Source organism: Nothobranchius furzeri, chromosome 3, assembly GCF_043380555.1.
Source record: "Nothobranchius furzeri strain GRZ-AD chromosome 3, NfurGRZ-RIMD1, whole genome shotgun sequence".
Lineage (NCBI taxonomy): Eukaryota > Metazoa > Chordata > Actinopteri > Cyprinodontiformes > Nothobranchiidae > Nothobranchius > Nothobranchius furzeri.
The window spans coordinates 87775858-87799009 of NC_091743.1; the positions used below are offsets into that span (position 1 = coordinate 87775858).

The 23152-nt window shown below is 44.5% G+C and overlaps 1 protein-coding gene across 2 annotated transcripts in view; it reads right to left on the minus strand.

Annotated features, from left to right (window-relative positions):
• Positions 1–4278: 4278 nt before the first annotated feature.
• The window catches only part of rap1gds1 (RAP1, GTP-GDP dissociation stimulator 1), a 59427-nt gene continuing 40553 nt past the window's right edge, over positions 4279–23152 (minus strand). For both annotated transcript variants that reach the window (XM_015958186.3, XM_015958185.3), the window contains 10 exons: positions 20889–21017; positions 16523–16648; positions 14584–14727; positions 10805–10936; positions 10396–10530; positions 9544–9669; positions 9258–9397; positions 6903–7029; positions 5812–5940; positions 4279–4630 (listed from right to left, as the gene is read on the minus strand). In XM_015958186.3, the coding sequence (XP_015813672.1) occupies positions 4503–4630; positions 5812–5940; positions 6903–7029; positions 9258–9397; positions 9544–9669; positions 10396–10530; positions 10805–10936; positions 14584–14727; positions 16523–16648; positions 20889–21017 (1316 nt within the window). In that variant the 3' untranslated portion in view covers positions 4279–4502. The remainder of the gene's footprint in view (positions 4631–5811; positions 5941–6902; positions 7030–9257; positions 9398–9543; positions 9670–10395; positions 10531–10804; positions 10937–14583; positions 14728–16522; positions 16649–20888; positions 21018–23152) is intronic.

The window sequence follows — 23152 nt, forward strand, 5'->3', positions numbered from 1 at the left end:
CTAATATGGCGGCTGGGTGTAAACCGCTACATCCTCAGCACCACAGCTTCACGTAGCAACGTTCTTTATAGCTGGTGTCTTAGGCAAGACGGTTATAAAATGTCAAGAATGCAGCAACTTGGACTTCCTCCTCTGCTCCTTCAAGAGATTAATTTTTATTTCCTGAATCCTAAAAATAACCGAAAGCACGACTAAGCAGGAAGTACACCCAGAGAACGTCGAGGACTTTATTCTTCATACAACAAGAACGCGACTCACACTGTCAGTTTAGGTCGGACTCGAACCAGTTCAGTTATGAGTTTTACTTTTAGGATGAGATTTTACGATTTTGGTACCCATTTTCTAATAAAACCCACCAGGAAACATCCCAGCAGTACTTAGGTTCCACTTTTAAGAGTCTGAAGTTTGGAAAGTCAGCGGTTTTCGTCCCATCTGTATAAACGTGTAAATACGATGTGTTAAAGCCCCGTGGTCTCGCGTCGGGTGTAGATCGGACCTTTTCCAACAGAAACGGGCCTTTCTGACAGCGATTAATAGTTTGTGCACTCGGATGAAAAACCTGTACCCCTGATTGTTTCACTCTGTGTTCTCATGCAGATGTCATCACTTTACGCTCAGATTTTCTATGTTTGGAGGTGAAATGTGTTTGTAGCAAAGAATTCTGGGTATTTTTTCAAGCAGTGGTCTTTGTGGTAAGGTGGGTTAACTTGTGAGGAAGTGTTACCTAAAGGGATCAGCACTGTTTTGATACTAAATATTGTTTTTTTTAACACATTTAGTACCACATAAGGTAACCTCTGGAGATTGTAAACTGAACTAGAGGCGCTGTGCAGTCTTGCGTCTCACGCACCACTTCCTGTACAACCTTCACTGTAAATACCACAACCGTCTGATGTAACTACCTCCTCATGTCCCCGTCTCATGTCCTGCTCACGCTGATTTTAAAGTAAATGACTGGAAAATACATTTTGTATGTCTGTCTTGAGATGGATTGAGACGCTGCTCTGCTGAAACTAAAAGCTAACACACACACACTTAACTGTTTCACGTCCCACACACCGTCTGGCACTTCCTGGACCAACACCTTCAGCGTCTCACCGCTGATAGAGTTCAATTCAAGTTTATAAAGTGCCAAGAAACTCAGCAGGTCGCATCGAGTCACTGACTAGTGTCAGAGTCTTTACAGCAATCCTCATACTAAGCAAGCATGCAGCAACAGTGGAGAGGAAAACTCCCTTTTAACAGGAAGAAACCTCCAGAGAATCCTGGCTCAGTATAAGCAGCCATCCTCCATGACTCACTGGGGATGGAGAAGACAGAGCAGACACACACACACACACACAAAGCAATGTGTCTATAGTTATATTGTGATGTCTTAGTAAATATTCTATTTGATGAGAGATCAACTTTATTGTATTTATCCTAGTGAATCTATAATTAAACGGGTAAACTAGTAGTAGCACATCCAACGTCAAGGAAAGCAAAAAGTTATTATCAGGAGAGAGAGAATGTTTTAGTGGTTAGCAGCAGTGTGCTAGTCGATGGCCCCCTCCATGAGGCCACCACAGCTCAGCAGAACATCATCGTAGCTTCTTCTGGGGAGAAAAACACTTAGAGAAAAAATAAAGTTAACAGCTGAAATTGCAGAAAATAATACAGTTAAAGAGCAGATTGTAGAAGAAAGCAGTAGAGTGTGAAAAGTGGTCAGTGTATCCTCCAGCAGTCTAAGCCTATAGCAGCATAACTACACAGAAAACTCTGGATAATCCAGCCTATTTAGATGGAGGCAGGGCAAGGGAGAGCCGTCTTTACCGACTGTACACTCCACCTCCCTCTACTCCCCCACTTGTCCAAATCTAGGCTAACGTCAAATTTTAACCATAAATAAAAATGTTTTAAGCCTATTCTTAAAAGTAGACGAGGTGTCTGCCTCACGGACTAAGGCTGGGAGCTGGTTCCACAGGAGAGGAGCCTGATAACTAAAAGATCTGCCTTCCATCCTATTTTTAGGTATTCTGGGAACCACCAGTAAACCTGCAGTCTGAGAGCAAAGTGCTCGGTTAGGAACATGTGGAACACACTTGAGAAGTTTTATTTAGACAACCTCAGCCTGAAGTAACAAAAATCATAACAAATCCAGAATAAATGTAGGCAGATTAGTTTAAATCCATACATTATTTGTTTAGATAAAAACAGACCGATTACCGCCACAAACACAGCAGCTTCATCTGATTCCCCAGGTGGATGTGAACAGGTAAAGGGGCTCCACATCAGATTGTAATCCAGGATTGGCATTAACTGTAAACTCCATCTGAAAAGACTCAAACGTTACGTGAAATTCACTCTTTTTTTTGTTCTTAAGATGTTTTATGATTTGTTTTGATCTTTGGGATTCTTCTCGCTGGGATAAGTTACGTAGAGAACTTTTATTTCAGCAACACAGACACCAAACAACATTCAGGTATCATCTTTTATTAGCCGAGTCCTCCAAACGTACAACTCATGACATTTACAACAAATGCTTATAGTTACAGTATTAAACTCGTTACTATGGATACATCTCCACAGGCATGTGACTACAGCAGATCACAAATCTGATAAATAACCATTCACACCATAAAAATAAAAGGTTGTGGCCCATACCAGGGAACACATCGGGTGACGCCACGGTGTCGGACATGCTCAGGTGTGCACGTTGGCAGAACCCCTCTGACAAGATCGGCCAGAGGGATCACAGCCCCCCCCCCCAGCTCATCTACAATAGATTAAAAATAAAACCTCACATGGATCTTAATGTTTGTGTCAGACAGATGTTGCACCGGCTGGATGCTGATGTTTATTCTGCCACAGACATCTCTGATTCATCTCCTCCTCCCAGTGCCATTTCAGACTCATTCGTGTTTATTTTCCTTATTCTAGTCAGATGGTTACAGGACCGACACGATCATGTTAAAGTTGCTGTGAGACTGCTAGGACAGGCCACATTCGGCAGATCCAGTCAATTGTGCTGTCCCTCTGCTTATTTCAGCTGAGAAAGGCACACCTACTGGTTTGTTCCTAATAAAGCTTGGTTTATGCTTGACGCGTTCACTTCCCGCTTGGTGATGCGGCGTGCGGATGGAACGCGCTTCACAGCCCGCAGCGTTTATGGTTCATGTGGCTTGTCTCAGCGGTGAGCCAATATTCTCCCAAACTGTAGGGGGCAGCATGGAGCTCTACGGCATGCATCCAACACTACACCATAGTAGAAGTAGAAATGACTGTTGTTTACAACATGGCATTTCAGCGTTTTTTAACAGCGTCCTCGTCTTTTCCGACAGTGCGAGCTATTTCTCTCCAAGAATTATTAACATGTTGATCACGGTGATCTTTGAGAGCTGAATCATACAAATGTCTGTATTTACGAACCTCTGCCGTACTAGTTCTTGCCAGTCCGCCATGTTTTTCCACGTCCGACCGTCCGCGTGGTTAGAAAATTTCCTAGGTGCGCGGTGCGGAAAGTTAGGGCCGTGCGGAGGCGCGGTGGAGGGGCGTGGTTGTTAAAATGACGCAATTTTGCCGCGCGAACCTCGCAGACGCGTCAAGCATAAACCAAGCTTTACTCAAACTAAGCTGCACCCAGTCCTACTCTGGACCTGTTACAGACTTGTTGCTGGTCGCTCTTCCTCCAACCGGTGCCGTTTCAGACCCGAGCCTCTGCAGCTCACACGTGCACAGCTGTTGGATCAAACTGCCTAATCCAGGTCCTAAAAACAATAGTCAGAGAGGAGTGTGCAGGAGCGTCGGTGGAGCACGGGGCAGGCGGGACATGGAAACCGTCACAGCTTCAACAGGACGACAACATGCACAGCTTCTAGTCAGGTTATACTCCAGCTACATGGGACGTTAGTATGTACATCATTGATGGCTGCGTTTAAATAATGTGATAAAAATCCTTTTTCATGTGGATGACGTCACAGCTACGGTCATTATCAACTATTGCGTCAGGCTGCTGACGGCGCCTCGGCTCCCAGGGATCCACGGACACGGGACTCCCGTCTTCGTCTGGTGAACATCCACGATCACGAATCACTCCACTGTGTTTGATAGAAGGGATTTCCATCTTTGGAGCTTGAAATAAAGTTTTTGTCAGCCTGCTAACCCACCTGAAGAACTCTCCTCGTTATGGCTTTTAAAAGGCGAACACCTTCATCTCAGAGTTTCCAACGGGTTCAGTGGCTTTACAGCATAACAGCTGCTCAATTTTCAGGTGGGTTTAACAAAAGAAAAATGGCGGACTTCATATCTTCTGATCTGTATTGAGCACAAAGTATTGCACATCAGTCTAAGTCTATTGATGTGGGAGGAAGTCGAGGACAGAGGCGTGGCTGGCAGTTACTGTGACATGGTACCTTGGCACATGACGATGGAGCACGAGGGAGAGCAGTTATGAAATATCAGCTGGGTAATTAGGTGAGTCAGCAATCGTGTGTGTGTGTGTGTGTGTGATGGAATAAAGTCATTTAGCTCTGAGCAGTTAGCCGCTGCTCCGTGAGCGAGGCCTGATGTGACACGGTCTTGTTTTCGTGAGCTCTCAGCTTGGACACCACATCGATGAACGCCAGGTTCTGCACCTCTTTGTGGAGAGGCTCTGGAAGATGAGAAAACATAATACTTTCACTTTAGGCTTTTCCCTTTGGGCATCAACTAAGCCAATCTCCGGTCTCCATTATTCCCAGTTTGCCACTACCAGTCCCAGTTACCGGCGAGCTTAGACTTAAGCCTGATTTATGCTTCTCCGTCTGCGTCAGTGCGGAGACACGCAACGCCATTATCCGTCCTTGCGTAGGGCTCCGACAGGCACGCAAGTACGTACGGAGTCGAGCCCACTTTTTTAAACATCCGTCGAACGAGACGGATTACGCAAGCTTGTGATTGGTCAGGACGCCGCTGTTGTTTACAGCGCCGCCATTGCAAAGAGAGCCGAGGATAACTAGCGGCAGACACGGAGCAGCTTGAAGAATACCATGCGAAAAAACTCTAAAAACATGAATGTTTCATTCTCCCGTGACTGGAGGAGTGAAAAGATGCGCAGCAAGCGTTTTATTTGTGGACGGAAACGACAGGAAACGTGGGTTTAGAGGTGGCGAGCGCATGAAGCGGTGGGAGAATGAGAGACAAATATGTCCGTGTTAAAAGTCTCTTATATACACAAAAAACACAATATAAACACACGATCTTGGACCGATACATGACAGGATACCACAGAACAGCGCTACGCCCTCTGGTGTCCTGCCGGGGAATTGCTTTGCAACACTCCCCAGGAGACGGAGAAGTATGCAAAACGCTTCCGTCAATCCGTGCGTGTCTGTCCCTTGCGGAGCTGACGGAGAAGCATAAACCAGGCTTAACACGTGAAGCCAGTCGACAGAGAGACAAACAAAGAGAAATTGCCAACAGGCTGCTAATCGTTGGGTTGTTTCCTGCAGCACCAGAGCTGGCCGTGGCAGCTACAGGTGTTCTGCAGGGAAAAGTTTGCCCGCCGGCCGAGACGCCGCCCGCCTGCTCCGGCACGAGAACATACATATGCAGCTGCATATTGGGAGATTAAACAACTTGAAATAAAAGAAACGCTGCTACTTTAAATACATTCATAATATAAATATGTGTACTTCCTACATAAGTGAAAGTGAAACTTAAAGGACAACATGGATCTGTTTTCTTCTTATTTTGGGACTCCGTATCGGCAGACGCTGAAAATCTAATGACTCCGAATCGGATCAGGAGCAAAAAGGCATTTTAGCCCATAAAGAGAGCGGGGCGGAGTCTCACCTGAGCCCATGACTGCACAGATGAGGATCATGGAGTTGTATTTAATCTCAGGAGCACTTCTTTCATCGGACAGCAGCTTGTGCAGAACCGACACCAGGCTGGATCCAACAAAGTCCTTCTCCGCTGCAGCTGGACACAAACACAGTGGGTTACCTTCAGAAGGAGGTCATCACTTGTCTGCATACACTAAAGCCAGTCATCACAAAGTTCAGGATGTTAACATGTGGGCCGTAACTCAGAGAGAAATACTACAGTTTCTCAGTCAAGCAGTTAACCAACAACTATAATTACAACAGTAGGTCACGGAGAGCCGGTTCCCATCTCTAGAAAAACAGTTTGCGCAAAATCATCTTTTTAAGGCGTTTCCGAAATATAGACCCCATCCATCCATTTTCATCCGCTTATCCGGAGTCGGGTTGCAGGGGCAGTCCAAGTCGAGAGGCCCAGACTTCCCTCTCCCAGCCACTTGGGCCAGCTCCTCCAGGAGAATCCCAAGGTGTTCCCTGGCCAGGTGAGAGACATAGTCCCTCCACCGTGTCCTGGGTCTTCCTTTAGGTCTCCTCCTGGTTGGACGTGCCCGGAAAACCTCACCAGGGAGGCGTCGAGGAGGCATCCTGACCAGATGCCCGAGCCACCTCAACTGGCTCCTCTCGATGTGGAGGAGCAACGGATCTACTCCGAGCCCCTCCCGAATGTCCGAGCTTCTCACCCTATCTCTAAGAAAGAGCCCAGCCACTCTGCAGAGAAAACTCATTTTGGCCGCTTGTATCCGCGATCTCGTTCTTTCGGTCACTACCCAAAGCTCATGACCATAGGTGACCCTGCCTGCTCTCGGCAGTGACCTAAAAGATGAGCGTTGCCTTTGAATATTTACTACTGTAAAATTAAATAATAGAAATTTTACTAAAACAAAAAGTTTAAATACTAAAATCCTCTCTCTCTAAACAATGCTCAAGTATTATAGTGCAAGAAGCTGATGTCCTCTTGTGGTGACCCGGGGTCCAGGGTGGGGTAAATGCTATTGACCTATGTTACAAGTTTGCTGCTGACGTGCAGATTAACATAAAAAAAGCATCTGTCCAGGTTCTTACCCAAATCCAGAGCTGCGATGAGGCCCAGAGCCACCAACGCTTCATTCTGCATGATCATGTGCTCACTGGTTGCCATGGTAACAAGGTGCTTGACTCCTCCTCCCTGGATAACAGTCCTGACAACTTCCTAAAAGCAAAAAGAAAACCAGACTCCCTCAGAGGTTACAGGAAACCACAGACCGCCAACTCTGCCCCGTCTGTCGTGTCCAGGTCTGCGACGGCCCCAGATGGTCTGTTTGTGCGATTCTGTCCAGACTGACTAAAGGCGCATGGGTAATAATAATAATAATACATTTTATTTCAAGCGCCTTTCAAAGCTCTCAAGGTCACTGTACAAGACAGAATATAAGGAACAGCAAGCAATACAAACAACAAAAAATAAGTGCTAAGAGTAATTCCCACGGCTAGAGTCAGAGCAGTACAATGGATAATAGACTAAAAAGAGTAGATGAAGGAGGACAGTTACAACCAGGCCCCCACAATGCGGCTCAAAAATTGAGCCAAACCCGGAAGTACCAAAAGTTGCAGTTCCACCCTCATCCTCTAGGGGCTGGTGTCAGAAGCGAGCAAATCCTCATTGACTCCCATGTTAAAAATACCAATTTCACAGCAGAAATAAACATGTTTACAGCCTGGTACCAAAACATGTTTTAGGTTTAAATGATCTAGTTTACACTCATGACAACTCTGAGGGGGGTGAATTTTTTCTCACTCTTCTGTTTAAGTGTATTAAAAGCCTAAAATTCTGTATAATTAATGAGCATCAGACCCACGTGACCACAGAGCTAGCTCCGTGGAAAGACCTCAGTAGAGCCTCGGTCTGGCCTGGAAACTGTTCCGGGATTTTGAGTCTCTGTGTTTGTGTATTCTGTTTTGGATATTATTTGTGCAATTGTTGGACAAAATGACTTGCTGTGGCATTGTCTGGGGACGACTGTGGAACCGCTGGAGGAGAAAATGCAAAGAAGGATTCTCCAGAGAATCAAGAAGATGATGGACAACCCTGAGCATTCTCTTCACAAGACTGTCCGACAACGGAAGAGTGTCTTCAGTCAGAGGCTTCTTCAGTTTGGCTGCAACACTGACCGCTACTGGAGATCCTTCCTGCCAACAGCCATTGTAATATACAACAACTCTTTGATGACTTGATTATTATTATTATTCTGAGCTACTACAGCAATCAATTTCCCTCTGGGATTAATAAAGTATTTTTGAATTTGAATTTGAATTAGTTGCACTAATAGAGCGTCCAAGGAGTCTCCACTTCATTTTTTCTGTAAGTAAAATTATATTTATGTATTTTAGGTCACTGCCGAGCTGAGCTTAGATGTTAACATGTACTGTTTAACCATGAAATGTAAATGTAATAGGGTAAAACCCAGTGCATTTAACATAATGCTGCACTTTAGAAAATGGGTTGAAATATAACATGTTGGTGGAGCTGGGTTCCCACTATCGGCTTGGGGAGCTCTGGGATGGAAACCTTTCCACCCGGTTCTCCCCAGCGGCAGCTCGGCGCATCTCAGATCGCAGCGGCGCTTGTCTGCTGTGCGGCTGCTGGCTTGTGGAGCTCTCCGAGACCTCTGTGTTCCACCCGGTTTGACCCAGCGGTCAGCCCGGCGTATCTCTGACTCAGAAGCTCTGGTGTTGTGCACAGTTAACTCTGGTTGTAGCTAGCTTGCTACCTCCGTTAGCTTAGCTCCCACCTCCGTGTTAGCTTTGGGTTAGCTTCAGGTTAGCTCGTAGCTAGTTTGACCGGGTGTCGTCAGTTGATCCCAGCCTTACAGCCCCACCCTCAGCTCCACCTCTCTTCCCTTTTATGGAATTGTCTGGGCTTGACGGAACCTGTGACACGGTCAAAATGGCGGTGGTGGCCACCTCCCATTTTAGCACAAAAACTTATCATTGGAGCCTATGGAAACCCATTGTCCAATATATATATGTCAATGGTTACAACGAGTAAGCCAGGCGGAACATGTGAGTTTTGAGTTGAGACTAGAAGGTTGAGAAGGAGTTTATACTGCGGAGGTCAGGCGGTAGAGTGTTCCAGAGTTTTGGAGCTGAGTGGCTGAAAGCTCTGGCTCCCATAGTACTGAGACGAGGACATGCCCCCCCCCCCCCCCCCCCCACACACACTTTTTCCAAAGTCAAGTTTTGACCCCTGCACTTTTTACCATCCAAAAACAATATTACGCTATATTAAATTGACACTGGTTGAGCTCTAGGACCAAGCGGAAAACAACCGTTTGTGTTGAAGCCGGTTTCCCATTAGAGCATACTGTAAAGACCCCCCCCCCCCCCCCCCCCACCCACTTCTAAAGTGAAAATTACGTCCATGGCTCCAGTGGATTTTACCTTGGACTTGCTGTGTCGAATCAGAGCCGACAGGAGCCTATTGGACTCGCCCATCACTCCGGCGTGATCTTTGGCTTCGCACCACTCCACTAGCCTCTCCACCAGCTTCCCGTTGGTCCCCAGCTGCTCTGCAGCCTCGGCTGAATTACACACAAAGCAGGAATGCAGATTACCAACATGGATGTCTGACTTCTCCAGGCCGGCCATGACTAACTACAGGTGAAATAAAAACATCAACGTTACTTTTATATTAAACAACTATCAATGTAAAACCCAAGTGATCAACCTTGTGTATCGATGAGCATACGTAACGTCCCCAGGAGTTTGAATTGGACTGGAGGCATCTCCGACTGCAAGAACTTCAACACCACATCTGCCACTCCAGCAGACAGCATCTTCGACTTGTTGACCACTGCAAGAGGAGACCAATAAAACATCGTGTAAATGCTTCGAACCATTTACCAAACCTCAACACCTCCATCTGTGCGCAGGGGTGGACTGGCCTATCTGGCATCCTGGCACTGTCCCGGTGGGCCGCTTGCCCAGCTTGGGTCGACACTACTCCACGTTCGGTGATCTGCAGAGCATTAGCTACACGGTAACCTGAAGCTAACAGAGTTTTTCCAGGCGTTTTTAGGAAGAAAAACGTTGTAGGGTGATGACGTAGGAGTTGTTTTACCGCGTTAGCATGTAGCTAATGTCCCGCTGATCTGGAAGGCCCCGGGCTCCCGGTCGCAGCGGTCTGGCCCTGCTTGTAATTTAACAGTCCCAGTCCATATTAGATCTCACATTCGGCCTAGAGACGAGTCCGCGGGCGGCAACACCCCCCACCCCCACCCCCACCGCTCTCCTAATGGGGAGGGCCGATGATTCGTAAAAATGCCAGGGCCGAATTTTGGTCCCGGTCCACCCCTGCCTGTGCGTCACCTGCTAACGCTAAAACACCCCTTACCTTACAACTACACACACATAACCAAGCTTGCACATGATCCAGTTATGGCCTGAGAGTTTGTGACTTTTAGGATGGTGTGAAGACTCTGGAAAACTGAAATCCATTTCTCTTTATATAAATAATAAATTGCAGCGACAGTGAAGCTCCAGTGACGGACACGCGTGTGACCATGGGGTAGCGACTTACCGGGTATAGCCAGATTCCTCAGGGCACTCAGCGCTGCATGTTGAACGGTCACGTTTCCCTCCTCCACATGGCGGTCCAACAGTTCCAGAAGCTTCTGCACGATTCCAGCATCCACCATATGGATGCAGTTCCCATCTACAGAGCAACAGACACGGAGCTAGAGGTCATCGAGCACGCAGACCACTGCCGGTTTTATTGAATCCAACTTCTTCAACAACAACAACACCCGTTAAAGCATTTCGTTAGTCAGGAATAAAAAGGATGGTTCAAAAACACAAGTTGGGGCCATCGGAGCGTGATTCGGGAGAAAACATTCCTGATTTGAGAAGATTTCCCAGATGAAGGACTGCTTTACTGTAGAAGGTCAAAGGTTGCCTACAACACCAACATAACAACCTGAGTAACTCACCATTGCGGGCAAAGTTAGCGATGGCCAGAGCGCCGGCTAGCTGCAGCTGGTGGTTGTGGGATGGAATCCAAGACAGGACCCTCTGGAAAACGCTGCCTCTTCCTCCCTCAAACAACTTCTGCATGGACTCATCTACGCAGAGGAAGAAGGACCATTGAGAACTGCTCCCAGACCTGCGGAGTTGCTAAGATGTGCTTAGTTCAGCCTCATCAGGAACGAATGAAGGACATGGCAATCTGCTGAGACAGCAGACCGACAAACGTGTGTATTTACCTCTCGTTAAGTTTAGCTTCAATTAAATATTTACACAAAGTTATTAATTATTCATCCGAGCTGAAAAACCCCGCCAGCTGTCTTTGGGAGGACTCAGCCGAGGTAGTTCAGATTAAGAGTCCTCTCCTGGGAGCTGGGAGGAGACCCGGAGTAGTTCTTTGTGCTCCTTTTTATTTGACTTACAGTAAAAGCAAAACTAAACTTGGCTCAGAGACAAAGTCTGGTTGTTTTTCAGATTTTAATCCGTCTGCCTTGCAACAGTAATTTAATCTCATACCATGAACAACAGTTGTGGGCTGCACAAACTCTCTCTTTGGATTTAACTAATCCATAGATTCCAGGAGAACTCAGATTGACGCATCTTCTTCCCATCATCATCCGGTATTATACAACACTGGAAAAACGGTCTGGCCCTAGCCGCTGCTAGTGAAACCCCTAAGGTCCGTTTACGGGAGCGGCCATGCTGCATTACTGGAGATTACTCTTTAGCATGGCTTAAAGCAACACGTCTTTTTGTTTTCATTTAAATAAAAGTGGTACAGAGAAACAAACAATAATAAATCCTGCATTTTGGTAGAGACCCAAGTTAGAAGGCTGTGTGCCCAATCAGCCGCCGCAGGTGTGAATGACAGAAACACACACACACACACACACACACACACACACACACACACACACTTGATATGGTAGACTAATAGAAAATTTATCATCATCAAAATGTCTGACTCTTACCAATATGGTTTTTCCTATGTCATTAAATCTGATAAAAGTTGAGTCACATAAAAATGTGACTCAACGATACACGTGACAGCCCCATCTAGTGGACAACCTGTGTTTCTGCGTACACCTGTAGTTGTCCATTTATCGTTATTGTAACGTGATGAAGGAGCTGTTCCACCGAAGGTTATTTACCCGCTCTCCTCAGGAAGAACTAATCTGCATGAGACTGCCTCAAGGTCATGCATTTGCTTCTAAACTGCTTCCTTTCCAGCTCAGGAGAAGAGAGAAGACAAACTCTTTTAATAAATCAAATAACTCTATTTTAATGAAGCTAATCAAACAGTTTGTCAATAATTAAATGTGAACCAATCTGTGAAATGACAATGTTTAGGATCAGTAGTTATTATAAGTAATATAACTTTAAATGTTTCCACTAGAGACTGATCCACGTAATGCTTGAAGTCACATGACACATTTCATATTTCTCAACCAATCAGAACCTTCCTTTCTGAGGCGTGGCATGCTCTCTGTGGTGTTTATAAATCCGTCAAACTTTGATTCGACCGTAAATCACAACATCCAGATTTTAAACACGAGTTATTTCTCGCTAACCTTTTCCGCACATGTCTTAGCCTCAATCACTGCAAAGCTCTCCAAGCTAACTCAGCTAACTCAAGTGTTTGTTAGCCAAATTAAGTGCCGTCCGCCAAACGGGACAGGATTTATTTCCTGATATTTGGACATCTCACCTCTGATTGGATAACAGCAAGATGACTCTCACCAACTCTGTTTACTTTGCAAAAATGATGTTTTATTTAAAAAAAAAAAACAAAAGCCTGACGAGTTCTGCTGTGTGGTGGAGTTGCTAATGCTAACATTTAGCTTCTACAAGCTGAGACGTTCTCTTCTGTTTCCTGGATGCTAAACCAACAACAGCCTTCCCCGTCGTGAGTCCAGCTGGGTGATACTATAAATGTTACGTGACAGTGTGAGGTAGCTATGTCAGGCTTTTCAAATCCTAGAGTTTCACCGTCTATCAGAAGCTACTGCAGGAGATTGGTGTAGGAGACTATTTTTTATCAGAAGCTAACGCAGGAGATGGGTGTAGGAGACTATTTTTTATCAGAAGCTAACGCAGGAGATGGGTGTAGGAGACTATTTTCGATCAGAAGCTAACGCAGGAGATGGGTGAAGGAGACTATTTTCGATCAGAAGCTAACGCAGGAGATGGGTGTAGGAGACTATTTTCGATCAGAAGCTAACGCAGGAGATGGGTGTAGGAGACTGTTTTCGATCAGAAGCTAACGCAGGAGATGGGTGTAGAGACTATTTTCTATCAGAAGCTAACGCAGGAGATGGGTGTAGGAGACTATTTTTTATCAGAAGCTAACGCAGGAGATGGGTGTAGGAGACTATTTTTTATCAGAAGCTAACGCAGGAGATGGGTGTAGGAGACTATTTTTTATCAGAAGCTAACGCAGGAGATGGGTGTAGGAGACTATTTTTTATCAGAAGCTAACGCAGGAGATGGGTGTAGGAGACTATTTTCGATCAGAAGCTAACGCAGGAGATGGGTGTAGGAGACTATTTTCGATCAGAAGCTAACGCAGGAGATGGGTGAAGGAGACTATTTTCGATCATAAGCTAACGCAGGAGATGGGTGTAGGAGACTATTTTCGATCAGAAGCTAACGCAGGAGATGGGTGTAGGAGACTGTTTTCGATCAGAAGCTAAGGCAGGAGATGGGTGAAGGAGACTATTTTCTATCAGAAGCTAACGCAGGAGATGGGTGTAGAGACTAATTTCTATCAGAAGCTAACGCAGGAGATGGGTGTAGGAGACTAATTTCTATCAGAAGCTAACGCAGGAGATGGGTGTAGGAGACTGTTTTCGATCAGAAGCTAACGCAGGAGATGGGTGTAGGAGACTGTTTTCGATCAGAAGCTAACGCAGGAGATGGTTGTAGGAGACTATTTTCGATCAGAAGCTAACGCAGGAGATGGGTGTAGGAGACTGTTTTCGATCATAAGCTAACGCAGGAGATGGGTGAAGGAGACTATTTTCGATCAGAAGCTAACGCAGGAGATGGGTGTAGGAGACTATTTTCGATCAGAAGCTAACGCAGGAGATGGGTGTAGGAGACTGTTTTCGATCAGAAGCTAACGCAGGAGATGGGTGTAGGAGACTGTTTTCGATCAGAAGCTAACGCAGGAGATGGGTGTAGGAGACTATTTTCGATCAGAAGCTAACGCAGGAGATGGGTGTAGGAGACTATTTTCGATCAGAAGCTAACGCAGGAGATGGGTGTAGGAGACTGTTTTCGATCAGAAGCTAACGCAGGAGATGGGTGTAGGAGACTGTTTTCGATCAGAAGCTAACGCAGGAGATGGGTGTAGGAGACTATTTTCGATCAGAAGCTAACGCAGGAGATGGGTGTAGGAGACTAATTTCTATCAGAAGCTAACGCAGGAGATGGGTGTAGGAGACTATTTTCGATCAGAAGCTAACGCAGGAGATGGCTGTAGAGACTAATTTCTATTAGAAGCTAACGCAGGAGATGGGTGTAGGAGACTATTTTCATGTTCAGCCTGCATGTTAAAGTCAGAGTGTCCTTCAGTGCAGTGGTTCTACTTCCTCTATGGTCAAGTCATTCTGGATTACAGTGTTTAGTAAAACATGACGGGGAAGCTTAGTGTGCAGCACTGCAGCTTCAAAAGCCTGTGATGATGAATATCCGACATCAACAATCAGACGTGTTGGTTCGGCTCACGTCCTTTTAGATTTACCTCCAAGAAGCAGTAAAACCATGAGGTCAGAGGCCGTCTTGAGCTGGGCAACGTCCTCCTCCCGCTCTCCGTCCACAGTGTGAGCCACCACCTCCAGCAGACACTCCACCACGCCTGCCTCCACCAGCTGCAGCTTGATCACATCTGACAGGGGAAAGGACAACAAGCGTATGTCAACAGCACCAGGAAGGATGATGCAATTACCAAAAAAAATAAAAAATAAAAAATAAGTGCTGTGTCAACGTCATAAAACGATCAGTGCTACTGTCTAATCAGCAACGTCATTGTTAATTGGTTTGTTTTAATTTTACTATCATTTTGTTGCTATTCTGTCGCTAACTTTAGTTCAATCTCATTAAACCAAGAAGCAACAGTTTGAGAAAAGTTTGAGTCTTTCTATGCGTGGAACGGCTTTAAAGAGCAAGTCACTCCAAGTCAACTTTTTTTTTGCTGATAAACTTAATAAATGAGTGTCTGATCGTGCTGTAGACACATGCAGTCAATATTTCAACACTTTAGTGCATCTTAGTTCAAATTTTAAAATTCTGCCTAAAAGTCAGCGATGCACGGTCGTCAGGCAAAAACTCTGCACTGCATTTGAATTGAAATCTGCCGTCGCTATTGGCTAAGAGGTGCACTATGAAGTTAGATGGTACATTATGATGTCACAATCTTGTGTGTGTGTGAATTTGTTAGCGGCTCCGCCCTCTCGGTCTGGTAGGCTACAGCATTTGTTGCATTTTTCAAACAGGAAGTGGGAGTTGATTAAGAATCTGGTAGGGGGTGACTTGCTCTTTAAATATTCTGCCCATAACTGTCAGTGTTGCACCATCGTCGGGTAAAAACTGCACTGCATTTGAATTGAAATCTGCCGTCGCTATTGGCTCAGAGGTGCACTATGAAGTTAGATGGTACATTATGATGTCACAATGTTGTGTGTGTGTGTGTATTTGTTAGCGGCTCCGCCCTCTCGGCCTGCTAGGCTACAGCCTTTGTTGCATTTTTCAAACAGGAAGTGGGAGTTGATTAAAAATCTGGTAGGGGGTGACTTGCTCTTTAAAGGACATCTCATAAACTTTGACTAACATAAAGTATCAACAGGCACCACAGCAAGGCCCTGCAGCTCACACGGGCAAATGAGAAACCTCACAAATATTTATAAATATGTTTAAACCCAACGCAGGGAAAAAGTCCAGAGAGATTTAAAAAATGCATAATTTCAAACAAAATTAAATTTCCAGATTTAAAATTAAACTTTCAGAATAAGATTTTAGATTTCACAAAAAAAAACCTAGAGGGAGTCGTTAAAAGAAGCTTTAATACTGGACTTGTTGTAAAGGCGGAATAATGAAGATAATTTGGAAGTCTTTAATAAGACGACAGTTTTGAATTCGACTGGATGCAGCAGGAAGCGCCTCTTATTTTCATGGGGAATAGAAAAAAACAATGAGACGATAATTGTGATCGCTTCAATCAGCTGTTCTGAAAAAACAAAAGTAACTGAAACAAAGAGAAAAACCCTGCTAGTGTCCTGCATCTATCCTCGTTTCACCGGTGCCTCGGTAAAGAGCTGCTGCGACTCCGTTAATGGACAAGCACCAGAGAGGCAAAGAAAGGAGGAGAGACTTTTCTCTGGAGGACGTTGTCCTGGAGACTCAGCATGAGAACACTTAGCAAGATGCTCTGCTGCGCGCGCGCACACACACACACACACACACACACACACACACATACACACACACACACACACACACACACACACACACACAATCAGAGGGATTTAAAATAAAAGAGCAGCTGAGCTAACACAGGAGTTGTCTGTCATGACTGTGCAGTCATTCTGGGAGGGATGACTCATTGGAAGCATCACGTACGGTTCAGTAGCAGCACTCTGCTTTAGGCTCATTTGTAACAATTAAAACATTTTAAATACAATTACCGTTCTCAGCAAGTGGTGCCAGAACCTCAAAAATCATTTCCTTCTTCTCGTGCTCTGACTGCTTCTGGAAAAGATGCACCAGCTCCTCGGCAATGTTGGTGGAAGCAAACTGCTCCTTGCTGGACTCTGAAAGAAGAAGAAGTTAACCCACAGGTGTTACTGATCCACGTGTCTCCACTCTCATGGGAATAGGGCTGCTTCACATTTGGGCTGCAGTCACTTCCATCCCAGGTGTTGTCAGATAAACAAAGCACCGCCTATTTATTTATCAGGAAGGATGCAGACACACAACTCCTTCACTTCTGTCCGGGAAGTAAACCCAAGAGGCCTCTAAGGTAGTCCCACAGGGACTTGAGCATTGATAACACGTAACCGTAACAACACCTTGTTCTTGAGGGGTGCAAACACACCAGTCACGGTGGTTAGATGTGAGAACTAGGGATGCTCCCATCCAATCACGTAATTGGAAATCGGGACAGGTCACGTGATTTTCAAAGGATCGGGAGGAAAAGTTCCGATTTAACCTTTAAAAACAAACGCGACATTTCAAATTCATCCCGATTGAGATTTTCTAACACAATAACAACAAGTTCCTCTACATCAATATTATTTGTTTCTTGAATGAAAACAACACAATTTATGACAGGGTGCACCAAGGTGCAGCTGCTAGCAAGCAGGCTAACACCGAGTCTCCTCAGGAGAGCCTAAACGAATGCAGCTTGGTGGTATTTGAACCGGACAGCGAAGGCAGAGCCACGGACACTTGTAATGTGTGCATACTCAACATGCCGGAGAGGACACAGCTCCATGATTCGTTGCCTTCAAAACAGACAACTGTCATTTCAGCATTCCCTTTGGGTGTCGTCAAAGCGAATCTCAGCTCTCCGTTATTCCCAGTTTGCCACTACCAGTCCCAGTTCACAGCGAGCTCAGACTAAAGCCAGCTGACAGAGAGAGACAAACAAAGAGAAATTGCCAACAGGCTGAAAAACGTTGGGTTTCCTGCAGCACCAGAGCTGCCCGTGGCAGCTACAGGTGTTATGCAGGGAAAAGTTCGCCCGCCGGCCGAGACGCCGCCCGCCTGCTCCGGCACGGGAACACACATATGCAGCTGCATTGAGGGAGTGAACAACTGGAAATAAAAGCAACGCTGCTACTTTAAATACATTCATAATACAAACACGTTTTTAAATCTGTGTACTTCCTACATAAGTGAAAGTGAGACAACTTGGATCTGTTTTCTTTTAATGTTAATGCTTTCCTGAAAAGTATCGGATCACGACTCTATCGGCAGATGCTCAAAATCAAATGACTCAGAATCGGATCGGAAGCAAAGAAACAATATTCTTTGTTTCTTGGATGATGACAACAACGTCGTAACGTCAAATGGCGTCTTTCTTTTTGGGACTCGGGTAGTTTGTCCTAAATTAGAAGCGGTAGCAGCCGGCTGTTTCTCCAACTCTGATGTCATTGAGGGAGAACCTCCCACACCGGTGGAGCTCTGATGCTAGATACGCGAGTGTGTGATGAGTGGAGGAGACAGGGAAGTGCAGAGGTGCTTCAGTTTGCCAACACCAACAACTGAATGGTCCAATCATTGCTTTTGGTCCGAAAGCAATTACTGGCCCTTTTTTTTAAGACAAATGTGAGAGAACCACTTAAATTTTTCTTTTTTTTTTTTTTACATCTCCACAATTTTTTGTAGCTATACAAATCAGCCATTGTAGCTTTAATTAACATTGTATTGCACAGATTTCACCAATGCTTCAGTAACATTTGAGGTTGTATTAATAACACTGACTTTTCTAAAAACAACATCTAAATCCACATGTGATCAGTAGAAATGAATGCATTTCATTAACATGTTCAGTAGTAAGCTACTAGAAATGCTAAATAATTTATCTCTACTGGTAACAATGTCAAATCTAAAAGTATATTCAAGGGTAGAAGCATTTGTAACTTACATACTATAACTGCTTGCCACCGATTTTGGCGGTATTGCGCACACTTGTAGCAACAACCTCAGGGAGCTGCAGGTCTGCTCCAAACTGCTGCAGATATCTACAAATAGCTTCACCATCAACATGTTTTGTACAGCCTTCACCTGATCATGAACGCGCTACCTGCTAGTTTTAGCATTAGCCGACCTGGTCGTGTCAGCTACTGTGAAAATATTCTATTGGGGTTATTTTTCAGTTTCATTTGACATCCGATCATCTCAAGACCTCCACACAGGGAACCACAGCTGCAGTCAATCAGCTGCTGTTGAAACATAAGTCACACAAAAACATTCCAACTAGGGATGTAAGAAAATGTTGATTATGGCAATATATTGTGATATTTTCCCCAGCGATATTATATCGATTTTCAAAAGCTGTGTATCGAAAATATCGATATCGCAATATATTGTGATATTTTTCTTGCAAAAATGTATCGATATTCAAAAGTCGTGTATCTAATTTTTGGAAGAATTTACATGGAAACATTTGTGTATTTTCTTTTCTCGTGGTGCAATTCAAACGCCGACCACTAGTTGGCAGCAGTGTGTAATGGATTTTGTTTCTACCATTGAAATGTAAATCCCTCTGTTATGGTTAAACATGTTAAGTATCAGTTTGGACTGTTTATTGAATTTTCCTATAATAATTTTAGTCTAAAAATATCGCCAATATCGTCTGACTGAATGTATCGCAATATATCGTGATATATTGTATCGTCTCTCCTGTATCGTAATACGTATTGTATCGCCAGAATTTCACCGATACACATTCCTAATTCCAACTAAATAAAACAGAACATTTTCATCAGTTAGTGAGTTGAGATTAGAATTACTCGAGTCAAACTCTTATGCAACCTCATCATTATGATCAATTACCACTTTACCATAAGCTCGATGTCCAGCTTAATAATCATTGTGTTGTAGTAATTATTTTCATTCATGTGTGGATCTAAAGTGTAATAATACCACTCTTAACGTTTCTACCCACTCCTGTTGTGCACAACCTAGAAATTGTGTCTACCTCTGACAGAGTCCAGAATTTAAAATCACATTTATTTAAAGCTACATGTGTATACAAACATAATTAACAAAAATAAATAAAAAACAGAAACGCAACCTGACACTTTCCTACCTTTTTTGTAGAAAAAAACAAAATATCAATAAATACCGATTACCGAATTTTCCGGACTATAAGCCGCTACCTTTTCCCCCACGCTTTGAACCGTGTGGCTTATAATGAGGTGCAGCTTTACTGAAGATTTTCTTTCACCTGCCACCAGGGGGCGCTTTAGCAGAAAGTGAAACAGGTGGAAGTCAAAAGTGCAAGCAGCTGGCACTACGAAGAATTTTTTTCTAATCCACACCCCCTCATCATGGTAACTACACGTATGAGTTCATATGATGCCGCATTTAAGTTGAAGGCCATCGATCTGGCAGTAAAGGAGGGAAACAGTGCTGCCGCACGTAAGCTTGGCATGAATGAATCCATGGTTCGGCGCTGGAGACGGCAGCGGGAAGAACTCATTCATGCCAGCTTCACCCGGGAATGATGACAGCAACACGGACATCGCCACAGAAAAGGTATGTGACGAAGCTCTTCTGAGGATGTTCAACTCCCGACACTGAAGAAGAGGACTTTAATGGCTTTAGTGCGCAAGATGAGAGCGAATGACTTCTTCTGGTAGGCAAGTGTGTTTTATTTACTAACCAGGCATGTGTTGTGTGCAGTTGTTATTTTCTAATCATCCAGGGCTTATTAATGCTGTGTCAGCGCTGTTCTTTTCTTCTAAACATGCAAATTACCGGTAATAACGTGTCAGTGCTGTTTTTATTTTATAACATCCAGAAATATGAATGCTATCAGTGCTGTTTTCTTTTCTAAACTTGCAGGCACGTTCACCCGTGTTTAAAATTCCTTTTGTTGAATTAAAACAACAACGAAAAACCTTCGTGTAGCGTCTTTCTGTCTAATTATCTTATGTTATGGCCGTGCATGCGCTGTGCGCCGGAGACCTGCATGTGGCTGCTGCGCCGCGGCTTGTATTTGAGTGCGGAGTTTGTGTAGAAAACCTTTTTTTTTGTTGGTGCGGCTTCTATTGAGGTGCGCTCTACAGTCCAGAAATTACGGTTTTAGAAGATTTTAAATGTTTAAAAACTGCTTTTTGTTCATATTTCTTTGGTGTAATTATTTTAGTAGTCCGTTATTATAAGTCCTACATCACGGATGAGTCCGGTAGCACATATTCAGCTTCTACCTCATTACCTCAATAACAGACGCCATCATTTGTGGAGAGGAAAATAAACAGAAGAATAAACAAAACTCCCTCAGATGTTAAACTCTTTGTGAAACGGTGTCGACGTACTTACCAAGCTCCGCCAGGTTCCCAAAAGCAATTAGACACATTTCAGTCAGGGCGGTGTTGCGGGAATGGATGCCCAGCAGCTTCACCAGAGTAGGAATCACACCCATGTTAATCAGCTGGGCTTGTAGGGAATCTGCAAAACAAATGAATACAAACACACAGAGGAAACATCAAACGCGGAAGGCTGTTATTCAGTAACTAAATAACAGTTACAGTTACAGGATCTCAAAACTGGATTATAGATGGCAGACAGTTGGTGTCGTAAACCACCGCCTCTGTTCAAAGATGGTTGCTCACAGTGGACATAAATGGCTTCCTTTACTCCTCTTTCAAACCATCTGTCCTCTCTGTCCAAAATGTGAACGTTGGCATCCTCGAAAGAGTGACCTTTGTCCTTTAGATGCAAATGAACTGCTGAGTCCTGTCCCGTGGAGGTGGCTCTTCTATGTTGTGCCATGCGCTTGTGAAGTGGCTGTTTGGGCATCTATAATCCAGTTTTGAGATCCCTTCCCAGATGCCTTAACACCCACGCATATCCTAGGCCATCTGACCTCAGGAATTCACATGATAGGGTGGGGCCAGGCTTCACAATGAGCTCACCCGAAACTCTGGCTGAATGGGACCCACACCCACCCTAACACCTTGGCTCATGTGTTTATGTAGAAGATCATCGGGGGTCTTTTGTTCCCTCTTTGGGGGGAAACTCCCACTGTGTTTAAATCTGGGACTCTCCACCATTTGACCTTAAAACTGAAGAAACCTCTCGGATGAGAGGAGAAACGTCTTCAAGCAACTCAAAGAAGTCCAGACACTTTTCTTTCAAAGCTCCTTAGACTACAATGACCTGGATGACTGAGAGCCTTCACAGACATGTCAGCTTTATAGCATATCAAGGGCCAAACATCCCCAAAACCACCTAAACAAATGCACACGGACAGTTGTCTCTAATGGGTTGAAAATACTAAATCATTTTGTAATAAACACATTGGTTTTAAAACAGTTTAACAACAGGTTTTTATGCAAGTAGTCACAGAGGTTTTTGAAATCTAATTAATTTAATGCATCATGTCATTATCTTAACTGTCGTTGTGGCTCATCAGCAGATGTTAACACCTGACTGCACCACCTGCACATAACACTAAGAACACTCCAGATTATCAGTGACATTTCCATCATTACCACTTCTGTAATCTAGCATTTACCCGACAACAAAACTGTAAAACCTGCAGAGTTGTGATGCTGTGAACTTGTTACGTCAGAATTTTGTCTCATTCACTCAGAAAACACACAGAAACCTTATGTTGTTGCTGCTGTTTGGAATACTGCAGAATACTGCCGAATACTGCAGGGCCTTTAAGCAAACTTCAAGATTTCTACTGCTTTAAAAAGCAGCTGAAGACCCTTTTATTTAAAACTGCTTTTACTTCCATCTTTTGTGGTTTCTGCAGCTGAAATTCATCGGCATTTGTAATTTCACACCGGCAAGCTAAAACTCCTAAGTTGTTTAAAGAACCGAAGTAAACAGGACTGACCCAGAAGTTATATCTTGTACTCCTAACAAGGCACATCTTTTTTGTTTTACTCCCAATATCGGATGCAGCAGGCTAACGTTGAGCTAATAATGCTAACGATGACTTGGAAATAGGGCTGAACGATCTATTGTTTCTGGACCGAAATTGCGATTTCAAACAGCACAATCGCGTGACCGTCAAAGCTGCGGTTTTAGCGGTTTTGACTGATCCAGGATCAGTTGTGTAACTTTTTTTTTTACATCAGTGGTTTTCCCCGTGTTATGGCGGCGGCAAAGGCCAGCGCGGGGGTGGGGGTGGGGTGTACCATCCAGAGCCGAGCTCAACTCCACAGCTGCCAGAGCTGCATGTTCAGGTTATTTTCCCTGTTTTATGTTTCCACACACAGCACTGCTAGAGCCAATAATGGCACCATAGGTGAGCCCGGGACAGAGAGAGAGAGAGAACGTAGTATAGTAAGGGAGAGAGAGACTCCTCCCACATCAGCAGGTTCAGGCTGACTTCTAAAGCTTGGTTTATGCTTAATCAGCGCGAGTGCGGAGTCACGCACTTTAGTTGACTTGAAAGCTCAACTTCTCTTTTAAAAATGGTTTGAATGTTTCTGACGGCACACGTTAGCTCAAACAAGCTAAGGTGTCAGAATGCGTGCGTCTCTCTCATGGAGCCGACGTTTAAGTGAGGAAAAACTATCAGACGGCTTCAGCCTGCTGCGGTAATGCAGGGAAAACTGTGTGCATTT